At 55.2% G+C, this 11,580-nt stretch overlaps 2 protein-coding genes across 3 annotated transcripts in view; one reads left to right on the top strand and one right to left on the bottom strand.

Annotated features, from left to right (window-relative positions):
- The window catches only part of LOC107183571, an 8,054-nt gene extending 5,821 nt beyond the window's left edge, over positions 1-2,233 (top strand). Inside the window, exon 2 of one of the 2 annotated variants that reach the window (XR_001514360.1) lies at positions 585-2,233. The gene's annotated coding sequence lies outside the window, so the exon portion shown is untranslated. The remainder of the gene's footprint in view (positions 1-584) is intronic. The other variant, XR_001514359.1, reaches the window with a different exon arrangement.
- A 4,460-nt stretch (positions 2,234-6,693) lies between these two features.
- CAPZB (capping actin protein of muscle Z-line beta subunit) overlaps positions 6,694-11,580 on the bottom strand; it is a 73,299-nt gene continuing 68,412 nt past the window's right edge. The window contains exons 7-10 of the mRNA XM_015565923.1: positions 11,456-11,521; positions 10,791-10,867; positions 9,448-9,560; positions 6,694-6,768 (exon numbers count right to left, since the gene is read on the bottom strand). Of these exons, the coding sequence (XP_015421409.1) occupies positions 9,458-9,560; positions 10,791-10,867; positions 11,456-11,521 (246 nt within the window). The 3' untranslated portion in view covers positions 6,694-6,768; positions 9,448-9,457. The remainder of the gene's footprint in view (positions 6,769-9,447; positions 9,561-10,790; positions 10,868-11,455; positions 11,522-11,580) is intronic.

The raw sequence follows: 11,580 nt of genomic DNA, 5'->3' as shown, positions 1-11,580 counted from the left end.
GGTGCCGCGGCCCAATCTGGTGCTACAGATGTTTGCGCAGCACAGTTCTCCACCCTCGGCCCTTGCTGTGGTCGAAGTCTGGGATGGGGGTGAACCAGCTCTGGTCCCTGCCAGTTGAAAGGGCAGAACTTGCCAGCCCTCCCTGGCGGGAAGGGGTGTTACCAGAAGGTACAAAGTGCCACCGGAATGCGGAGACTCAACCAGGGAAGGCTTCATGGCGAGTGGCCTGGAGCTGAATGTTGAAGGCAGAGGGAAGGGAGGGGGCAAAGGCCTGGAGTGGGAGTCTGGGCTGCTCCCTGGGTGGGGTTGTGGGGGCAGGCAGTGGAGTGGCCCACAGCAGGAGGCTGGGTTTGGCTGGGGGAAGAGAAGGAGGGGGCTGGGGCGACCAGGGACAGGGCACCTCTGAGTTTCAGGTGGGCAGTGAGGGCCGTCTCCCCCAGCCCTGTCCTGGGGCAGGTCTGCGAAGCCGTGTGTAACCTGGCACGCGACTGCCGTTTATTGAGCACTTGCTGTGGGGGGGCCTCTCGCATTATGATGGCCATTTAACAGAACCAGGCTTTGAGGAGTTAAGCCACTTGCCCGAGGTCGCCCAGCTAGGCCTGGCAACTGTTTGAACCACATCAGGTCCCTCAGCTACAGGGGTCATCCCACCCCTGGCGCCTTCCCTCTCCCTGGCTAGGGCCTCGGGGGTCCAGCCTCAGCCTTGCCCTGGCCAGAGGGGGTGGGGTGAGGCGGGAGAGGCAGTCAACCCTGCTGGGCTCAGGCCCCTCTCCCACCATTCTGAGCAGTGACTTCCACAGCCTCTGGTCTGTGCAGTGGAAGGTGCCCCAGGCCCAGCTGGCTCTGCGCACCCCCACCCTCCCTCAGGGCTGTGACCTGGCTGGGTGATCGCTGGTCACCGGGGGCCAGGAGGCGCCTCCCAGCCTGAAGACTGGGGCTCAGTATGGCAGTGAACCCCTGAACTAGAGCTGGGTGGGGAAGAAAGATGAAATATCACAGCCCCACCCTGGAAACCCTTCTCTGATGGGGTGGTATCACCCCTTCCACCTCAGGAAGCCCCAGTCTGATGGGGAGACGGGGCCCCTGCCCTGGGAGTGCCCTGTCTGATGGAGAACGGGGTTGTGGTGGCTGAATAAGATGGGCTTGCAGGCTCGTGCCCCAGCACCTGGCACGTGGGAGGTGCCTGGCAAATAAACGGTGGCTGTTGGAGCTTATCCACCACCCAGCACAAGCCTCGGTCTGTGCAGTGGCAGGTCCTCTGGGAAGGTCATCTCCTCCCTAGAGTGGACGGGCCAGTCTGACGGAAGGGCCAGTCTGACGGGTTCCGTTGCCGGACTGGGCCATGCGTGCTGGGGTGGGGCCTCTGGGTGGAAGGTAGATTTCCTTTCTCCCCTGGGCTCACACCTCTTGCTTCTTGCTGCAGGCAAGGGTAGTTAGGTGTGGCCTAACTATCGATTGAGATGCTGTATATGAAAATGCCTGGCCCCCGTGGTCCGCACACCTGGGGATGGGGGTGGGGGGGGCAGGGACAGCTGGCTGGCAGGCAGGTGGCTTTCTGCAGGAAGCAGAAGGAACTACCCGACCCAGGCCCTCCCAGCCCGGGGTTCCCTTTGGTTATTCCTCAAACCTGGGACTTTCGAAGCCACAGCTTGGACGACCTGGCCTTCAGTCCCCAAAGCTGAGAAAGCGGAGAAATCCACAACTCGGCCCTCTCCTCACGCCTTCTCCTGGGGACCTGGCTTTTACCGGAGCCGGATGGTGGGACCCCAGAGGTCCCTGCTATACAGCCGGGTGCTGAGTCCCAGGTGTCCGGGCACTAACCGGACCAGGCTAGTGTCAGCCCTATGACCGGGAGGGGGGTGGCCTTTTGCTTCCGATTAACTCAATTCAACTAGTATCGACTGATGAGTTCCTCGGCCCTGTGACAGCCCTGAGGACACAGCCACCCACCAGCACATGTAATTAATAAGGACTTCCCCACCCACAGTAGACGGTATGGGCAGAGACTTCTCTCCTGGTCACCACGGTATCCCCGGTCACAGAAGGTGCTCAATACATGGTGAATGAATTGAGTGAGTGAAGTGAATGCCTGAAACACTGTTCCCCAAGGGATCCTCAGTCAGTAAAGGAGACAGGCATGGGACCCCCAAGCACAAAACTATTGAATTTGTACACTTTAAATGGTACATTGGCAGGCATGTGAATCATCACTCAATAAAGCTCTTTGAAAAAATAGAAAATTGGCTATTATTAAAACTTGAATGGGAAGTTGTAGGTAATGAGAACATATTACTGTCTTACAACATTCCTACTCATGTAGTCATTACACAGTCACCTGAAGGCCTCCTATGCATGAAGAACTGGTGGTCAGGTGAGAGAGGAGTAAAGAATTTCATTCACCAGAGCAGCGATTTTCAACCTTCTTCCCTTCATGGCACACAAACTAATTACTAAAATTCTGCAGCATACCGAAAAATATATTTTTGGCTGATCTGACAAAAAGAATAGGAAAATTTTGATTCCTTAACACCAGATGGCGATTGTGTTGGCTGTTGCCATGTTTTTATTCGACAGTCTAAGGGAAAAGAGGTCAGTGCCCCTGACTAAACAGGTATTGCATGTTTTAAAAATCCTTGCAGCACACCGGTTGACTATCTCTGCACTAGACCAAAGAAATAGAGACATCAGTGTATGTGTGTATACACACACACACACACACACACACACACACCAGGTGTCTGTTCATTCCTCAGAACATTCACTGAGCACTTACTCCAAGTTGAAAAGCTTCACAAAGTAGCAACAGGGATGAGTATGTCTATGTAGTAAAAGTTTTAAAGATAATAGGAAATATCTAAGAATAGAAAAAAAACTTAAAATATTATACCACATTTAAATATATTTCAGAGACTTGATTTCTTTAAATTATGAGGTTATAGATATAAAATGTTTATAGTCTCGCCCAACCAGCATGACTCAGTGGTTGAACATCAACGTATGAACCAGGAGGTCACAGTTCAATTCCTGATCAGGCACTTGCCTGGGTTGTGGGCTTGATCACCTTTGGGAAGGGTGGGGAGGGTACTGAAGGAGGCAGCCAATCAATGAGTCTCATCATTGATGTTTCTATCTCCCTCTTCCTCTCTGAAATCAATAAAAAATATATTTTTAAAAATAAAATGTCTATAGTCTCAATTTTGTCATTTAAAAAGTTGCTTGAACAATCAGAGAAGTGATACAAATTATAATGAAACCAGAAAAAAATAGCACCAACTAGTTATAAGTACCTGTTGCCCTAACCGGTTTGACTCAGTGGATAGAGCGTCAGCCTGGGGACCGAAGGGTCCCAGGTTCGGGTCCAGTCAAGGGCATGTACTTTGGTTGCGGGCATATCCCCAGTAAGGGAGTGTGCAGGAGGCAGCTGATCGATGTTCCTCTCTCATTGATGTTTCTGACTTTCTATCCCTCTCCCTTCCTCTCTGTAAAAAATCAATAAAATATATTTTAAAAAAAGTACCTGTTGAATAACCCACCTGTTTCCTATAGGGCCAGAAAGTGAATTGCAAAATCACTAACTCCTCAAAGTATTTGTAGGAAGCAGATGTGCTGAGCAAAGTAACAACACGACAAGGTGTTAAGTGACCTTGGTTTTCCTACTGAAGGTTTTACAAATTTTAGTTATATTGAGAAAATAATTATGAGATTTTTAACATTTAAATTCTAGAACATATAATTTATAACGTTTACTTACAGTGTTTGGAATGAGACATACTTATTAAGATTTTGCTATACGGGCTGACAAACACAAGCAAAAGGTTCTCCCTTGGCCCCCTGCTCACTGTTAAGTGGAGGAGACGGGTCTGCTCTGGCTTGTGATGAGGGTTCCCCGCCCAGCGACTGGCCCCAAGGAGGTACCACAGATTCCCTGTCCTCCAGCCCCTTGAGTGTCCACTGGTTCCTGGAGCATAAGTGCACTCGGTCAGCGATAGGCAGGCTGTGGCGGACGCAGGAGAGAAAAGGTGAACCATCGCCACCTAGGACAGCGCCTTCAAAGTGGGAATGAAACTGTCCAACTTCAGTATCGGTCTCTCAAGAGAGAACATCTTAACTTAGTGGGTCATGCCAGGGGGAGGAGAGGAGGCCTTGACTGCAGGGCACCAGGCTCCATGGAGGGGGTGGCACCAAAGAGAAGGGCCTGGAGGCCAAGTCCGCAATGCCCACCCACCCTGCCAGCGGAGGAGGGTCCCACAGGCCTGCCACCCAGCAGCTGCTTGGTCAGTGACGTGAATGGACAGGGAATCTTGGGACCTGCGGCCCCAGAAGACCCCTAGAAGCCGACCTGTCAGGATGACAGCAAGGGAGCAGGTGGGAGGGCCTTGGGGAAACAGGGAATGCGGGGTTACCCACCTGAGCCCTCACACTTGGAGAGATGGAGACCTCCGTCCCAGGGTGCCTGGGGTTCATGCAGCCCAGCCCCAAAGGCTGGCTCCTGCCACCCCACCTCACCAAGGCTGCCTCCCGTTATCAGGCACCAAAGGGCAGCTTCGGGAAGCATCTAGTGAGCCCGTGCGGGTGGAGGGAGGGGCCGCCCTAATGCTGCCCAACCCCAAGCCTGCCACCCGCAGCTTGTGGACCCAGAGGGCTAGTCAACCACCCAGGGCTCCTTGGCATGCGTGAGGGGCCCTGCAGCCACCGTGCTAGCCTCCGTGCAGAGAAACGAGTGGCTGGGAGGTGGCCCTGAGTCAAGCTACAAACACTCCTTTTGCTTTTTCCTTCACCTAAGAAACCTGCTGTCAGAGCCCACTGTTCCCAATCTCACCAGCCTGACTTAGCATCAAAACATGGGCAGTGACGGCTCCCATGGAAGCTTCTGGAAGGCAGAGTAAGATCAGGCCTGGCATACATGACAGTCACAATTTCTGGGTTTCAAGTGTTATTTCTGGTCACATGATTGAACACCTATCAAAAGGAAAAGCATTTATTCACCACTGTGTGTGCCAGGCACTGCTGCCCGCACCCCACGAGGCTGTCCCCGTCCCACATGGCAGTGCCTCTGGGCCACGCACCGAGGGTCCCCAGCGGCCGCGTGGGAGCTGTAGGGCCGGGGCCTCCTCTCCAGCTTGTCCTCCGCACCTGCACTTGGAAGGAACCGTGTGGGGGTCTCTCCTGCTCCTATTTCTATCGCAATGAAGATGCCCCATCTGAACCTTCTCATCAGAACAAGCAGAGCGGGTCAGAGGTGTCACGGTTCCAGGCACCTCAAACCAGGGGGACAGCCGGGGTGTGGACCCTACTGCAGGCCATGGCCTCTGCTGCTGTGAGGCCTTGGGTGCCTTCCCTCAGCTTCCTCCAGGCTGTGGTGAATGAAGATAGTGTGTGCTGACCCTCACAAGGTAGGTGTTGGCTAAGATGGAAGGGAAGTGGGGAGCAGAGACAAAAGCCCCGGACCGCCCACTTCATGACTGGTGTGACTTCAAGTCGCCCCAGCCCTGCGGGGCGGGTAAGGCTGGGGACTCTGGGAGGGAGGGGTTGAGAAGCAGCTCTGGGCTCTGCAAAGACCCCTTTTCTTCTCGCTCAAGGCAAGTCCACACTTCCTCCACCCGACACCTTACCCGGCCTGCTACTCGCCCACCTGGGTCAGCCCTTGGGGCCAAGGTCACACGCGCTGGCAGAGTGAGGCAGGTGAGAAACAACACAAGGCCAGTGCTGCGTCCCAGTTTCTTTTTATTTATTTTTTTGTTCTTTTTTTCCTTTTTTTTTTTTTAAGTATGGAAGCTCAAGTATAAGATGTAGATTTTTTTTAAGCTTACAAAAAAAAACAAAATAAAACAAAAAACTCCTTTTGCATTTTAAAAATTAATATTTAATATTTACATATATTTTTAACTGCATCCCAGTTTCTTTTTATTTCTTTTCTGTTGTTTCTTTTTTTTTTTTTAAGTATGGAAGCTCAAGTATAAGATGTAGATTTTTTTTAAGCTTTACAAAAAAAACAAAATAAAACAAAAAACTCCTTTTGCATTCCATAAAAATTGACAGAAAAGCACCTGGCCAGAAGAGCAGACGGTCGAGGCCCCCGCCCCCACAACGTGGTCTCCGAGGCCAGGGGCCAGCGTGCAGGACAGTGCTGAGGGCCACCTCTCCTTCCTCCCAGAGCTGTCCCCTGCTCCCCACCCCAACCCCAAGCAACTCCCAAACACACGTGGAATCAGATTTCCAGTTTTTCTTCTTTCACACACCACAGTTATTTCATAAAATTTTTTTGTTTTACATTTTTTACACCAATGTAACAAAAAGGTGGGAAGGAAGGGGAGGCAGACAGACAGTGTATTTTATGCCTATAAATGGGGGGGGGGCGGTGGGGAGGGAAGGAGAGGCAGGCAGTGTATTTTATAGCTATAAATGGGTGTTGGGGAGATAGGGGATTGGGGCAAACAAAACACACATGGTCACTATGGAAACATAGAGTTTCATAGCAAAACGTGGTGGGAAGCAGGCCTTGGAGACAGAGGGTATTAGCGGCTTTATTCTCAGGGTGTGATGGCGCTGTGCAGGTCGGTGACGCAGGTGTTGTGTGACCTGTCGGGGAGGAAAGGGACAGGGAAGGGAGCAGAAAACGAGTTTTCTAAGAAAGGAATCTAACGAGTGCATGGCATGTCCGGTTAGCATGAAGCAGAGGTTTAACATTGCTGCTTTCTCTTCAAAGCCTCCACCAGGTCGTTCTTAAGAGCTTCTTGTTTTGATTTGTCCGCAAAAGTCTGCACAGACCTGCCAGGGAGGAAAAGAATTGCCGTTAGCAGGCTTCACAGGAAGAGGGGCGCTGAGGGTCTGGGTCTCTGGGCAACATGGGCCCATCTAGAGGTCAGAGCAGTGCCAGCGAGATGTGGAGGGAGCAGAGCCCGAGGCGGCACCCTCAGCACCGCGCCGGCCCCTCAGGGAGGCCCGGGGCCCACCCCACCTGGCACATGCTCAGCTCTGCACCAGGCTGGGTGACTTGGCCACAGCTCCAGGACCCTGGTCCACTCCTCACCAGGAGGACCCCGTCACAAAGCTTCCCCCTCACTGCACCCGGCCCAGCAGGAGGCTCGATGCTGCCCCATGAGTGCAGAGTGCACAGGGTGCACAGCAACCCCCGCTTAGCGAGGGTTTAAGAACCAGCGCCTGGACATCTGAGCACACGGGGTTCAGAGCCAGGGCAGAACTCAAAGGACCAGAGCTTCAGGCTTTTGCTATGAGGCTCCATCTGCCGTTAGCTTGGCCAAGAAAGGCCCGCTCTGGATTCTGAGAGGCAGCAGGGAACTGAGGCAAGGCCCGGGGTCCCTGCTGTCGAGGCCTGGCTGTGGGAAATGAGTGCGTCCACGCACAGTGGTAACACTGCTCGGCAGAGCTAACAGGTAGGCTCGTGGAGGCTGTACAATCACAAAGCGCTTTCACACACTTTCTCATACGCGACAGCGTCCAGGAGACAGTGTTATTTCCAATTCATTGGTAAGGAAATGGAGGCCCAGAGAAATGCCCTGGCAACGACCCAAATGACCACTTGGTCAGGTTTACCCAACGTGTTGGTTAACCAGGAACCTGTTAATTGTGTTACTGATGCATCTGAATAGCTCTCAAGCAGCAGGGGGGGGTGGGGGGCTGCCTCTCAGGAACCTGTGGACGGGAATCAGTTTCACGCACCGGCCGTGAAAGAGTGGAAGGAAGGGTTGAAATACCCCAAATGCCGAAAATAGGTGAAGTGCGATGAAGGGGGGCCCAGGAGAAACAGCATCCGAGGTGAATGCTGGCTACCGAACCCTGGAAAACCCTGGCAGCACCCTCAGGATGGTGAGAGTGCAAAGCAACAGACAAGATTTTGAGAGAATCTGCATACAACTGGAAAATGCCCATGAGACATGCCGCGTTTTGGTTGATGCTGCCGAAATACACATTTCTGATTGTCTGGAACGGCCCTGGCTCGGCGCTGACAAAGGAAGGGTCAGACGCAGCCATGTGGCCCTCGGGCTCCAGTCTCAGCCAGTCCACCAGGGGCTTCCAGAAGGGCTCCAACGGAAGTTATTGTGACCGGCGGGAGGACAGGGTGAGCGAAGCAGCAGCTCACACGGTCCTCGGCCTGGGAGGACAGCTCCGGCTCTGGGGATGGCCCCAGCCTGCAGCACACCAGCACCCACCCCACAGAGGAGCAAGTTTCCGTTAGAATCGGAGTTAGAGTCAGTCAGAGAGGTTAGACTTGGGCAGCTGGAGGGATAAGGACTAGGCCACTCATTCAGGGGATAGAGCTGGGAAGGTTATTGCAAGCAACTCGAACCAGCGCCCGGAGGGAGCACTCACTCAGTGTGGGAAGGCGGCTGTCCTGACAGACGGTGGGTGCCAGGCTGCCCAGCGCTGCAGAGGGCTTCAAAGCTGGGGAGGCTCCAGTGGGCAGCCACTGGATGCCAAGGCCAGGGGCCCAGAAAACCCTAAAAGCTGAGGGGGAGGACACTATGATGGGACACCTGGAGAAGGGGTTTCTCATCGCTGCGGTGGGAACATGATGGTCCCAGCATGAGGCTGGAGGCTGACAGATGCCTTGGGCCTGGAGCTGGTGCACACACGGCCCGGACCAATGCGCTCCAGTCCCACAGACGAGAAGAACGCCTCTGCCTGGTTCCATAAGGGCCCCACTCAACCCGCCCCCGAGGCCCCACTGAGCCGCTTCCGGGTTGGGCTTTAGTGTCCAGTCCCCGGCCTGGGGCTGAGCCCCTAGGCCAGGCCTTCGCTCTGCCTGGCTGGGTTTTCAAACACCTGATGTAAAACCAGTGTCCCTCATCCTCTCGGGGTTGCTACTTTCATATTTGTCATGGTTCTCGGCCATTATCAACATGCAAGGCTGTTTTCCTCCCCGTCAGTGCAGGGCGGGTAAGAGGGCAGCTGCAGCTCGTTAGGGTGGTCCAGCAGCTCCAGCAGCAACCAGTCGGGGTGCATGGGGCCGGTGAGGGGGACGACAGCCCCCACTCTGCGCGCTGTCCTCACACTCACAGCAATGCACCCCTTTCTATCAGCTGGCCCCGAGGACCCTTGGTGGGAAACTGGGGAGGACAGGCTGCACACAGAGCTGATGCGGAGGGCTGTCCTGAAGCACGTGAGTGAACGTGGGACATGGACCCTGGCTCTGCGGCCACCAAAGCCGCGCCGACCTGAGGCTTCTGCTGGAGGCAAGCGGGCCCCTGGACTGGACGTCTACAGGAGCCAAAGCCAACCCCCGTCTGCCCACACCCAACCCCGCCCCGAGTGCCACACACACCCCGCACACACGATACGAGTCCATGTTACATGGGGCTGAATCTACGTGTTAATGTGGCTGCTCACAGCCGTGAGCGGACACAGGGGTTAGTGGTGCTTTGAGGGATGGTCGGCGGCTTGGTGAGTCCTGTTTAGTGGGAGGTGCTCGCCTCTCAGGCAGGGTACCTGGACCGGCCTAGTTATCAGGCTGGATGTGGATCTGCCGCTGGGTCAGCACTTGGGACAGCTCCCTCTGCAACTGCTGAAACTTGGGGTTGTCAGGGATAACGTCAACAGATCTACGGAGAGTGTGCAGAGGTGAAGGCCGGCGCGGCGACAGCACGGACCGGAGCACGCGGGCGGGGACAGTGGAGAGGAGGGAGGAGGGGGACGCACAGGCGGAAGGAAGGGGCCTGTCACCAAGGCCACGCTGCTCTGGGCTGTGGTGTGGAGGTCACAGGGCAGAGCTCTGAGCTGGCAGTGGCCACGGTGTCTGGGGCACTGACTGCGAGCTCAACAGCCAGAGGAAAGCAAGGTTGCCTGAAGGGGAGAGGGGGGATGAAACCCAGCAGGGGCCAGACCATGTCCCCACAGGCGGGATGGAAATGGGGGACGATGAGGGCCCAAAGGGGAATCCTCGCTATTGGGAAACTGTATGAGTAGGAGACTAAAAACCTGTCTGCTGTGCAAATTCACAAGTCAGGGCAGCCAAGGAGGAGTGAGAGCCTTGGATTCAGGACCACGCTGGGCTGCAGAGCGGACGCCTCTCCTCCCCCCAGCCCTGTCTCCCTGACTGGGAGGCCCCCTGAGAGGAGCGGCTCGCCCACGGTCACCCAGCTCTGCAGAGCATGCTCAGACACTGGCCGCCTGACGCCACGGCCTCCACTGCCCCTGGCGGCTCCGGCCTCCTGCTCTGCCACCACGGACCTCCAGGACCCAGAGAGCCTGCCAGCTTTCACTTGGCCGACACTGGACACTGTAGAACCGAGGGCCTGGGATGGGAAGAGGGCAGCTCAGGACCCTAGCCACAGCCACAGAGCCAGGCAGAGGACATCAGAGTGGCCGGGGGTCCTCTCCAGAAAGCAGCAGGCGAAAGGGCTCTTTCTGCTGCCCGGAAACCCAGCCAACCAGAGGCCTGGCAGCCTGGCAGGCCGCCCCCTGTCGCGAATCTTAGGGTCTGCTTTGGAGGTCCCCTCAGATCCCAGAGCCAAAGGGCTGGGCAGTTTCTTTAGATGAGACTGACACCTGGAGGCCAAGAGGAGGCCGACTTCAGGGATGAGGGTGTCGGTGGCTGTTAAAGGGGAACGTCCCCCACATGACAAGCGTGAGGTAGGAACCAGCATCTATTGAGAATGCAAACATGTACCCAGTGCTTTCCCGTTCAGAGTCTGCACATCAGTCCTATAAGGTGGGCACTTTACTCCCAACAAGGAAGCTAGGCTCAAGGGCATATAGCTATTAAGCAGCAGACCTAGGATTCAAATCCGTTTCTTTTTGGTTTCCAAAGCTTGTACTTTTGGGTACATTACCTCAGCCCATTGACGATGTCCTTTGTTTTTCCAAAGTAGATCTCATTCAGCGTACTTCTGATTTTATTTTCCATGTCCTGGGGAGGGAGGTCAGTCAGACATTCAGCAAACAGCTGGGAGTCCTGACGTCCACACCCTCCCACCAGCTCACCACTGCAGTCCCCGCTGTGACCACAGGGGGGAAGCGCACGACTGTGCAGAAGCCTGGGGAGCGAGCCCCAGCAGCCAAGACCCCCACCTATCACTTGTGCTCTGCGCACTTTCCCGTCCACAGGCTGGCAGGAAGCCCATATGCAGGTACTGGCGGCCAACACTGGCCACTACTGGGAGGGGGTCTAAACCACACCACCCCTTGCTTCCAAAAGGTGTGGTGAAGGGAAGCCAGTGGGGCCCAGGGGCCTGCTTCCTTGTCAGGCCTCCGCTCTCCGGGGGCAGGCGTAGGGCTTCCTGAGCAGACTCTTCTCGGAGAATGTTTTGAGGGAGGGTAGGGGGATGCCTTAGAAGCTGTGCCCTGTGGCACCTGGATCACAGGCTCAGAAAACACAAGGCCTGGGCAAACCACGAGGAACACGGCCTTGGCTGCTATGGAATGGGAGGAAAGACAGGCTCCAGGGGCAAAACATCAGATGCTGTGGAGGCGAACCAGAGCCCCGAGGGCCACTCACCTCTACCAGGCGTCCAATGTTGGCTATGTGTGGCGAGGAGTCGCTCACAGTTTCATCTTTCTCCATCTGCAAAAGACAAGACATTCCTCCAAGTTAGAGAGAGCCAGGCGCTCTCCGAGAATGGC

The sequence above is a fragment of the Myotis davidii genome, unplaced genomic scaffold (genome assembly GCF_000327345.1).
Source record: "Myotis davidii unplaced genomic scaffold, ASM32734v1 scaffold299, whole genome shotgun sequence".
Classification (NCBI taxonomy): domain Eukaryota; kingdom Metazoa; phylum Chordata; class Mammalia; order Chiroptera; family Vespertilionidae; genus Myotis; species Myotis davidii.
Note: the sequence above shows the minus strand (reverse complement) of the source record. Positions and strands in the feature narration are given on the sequence as shown.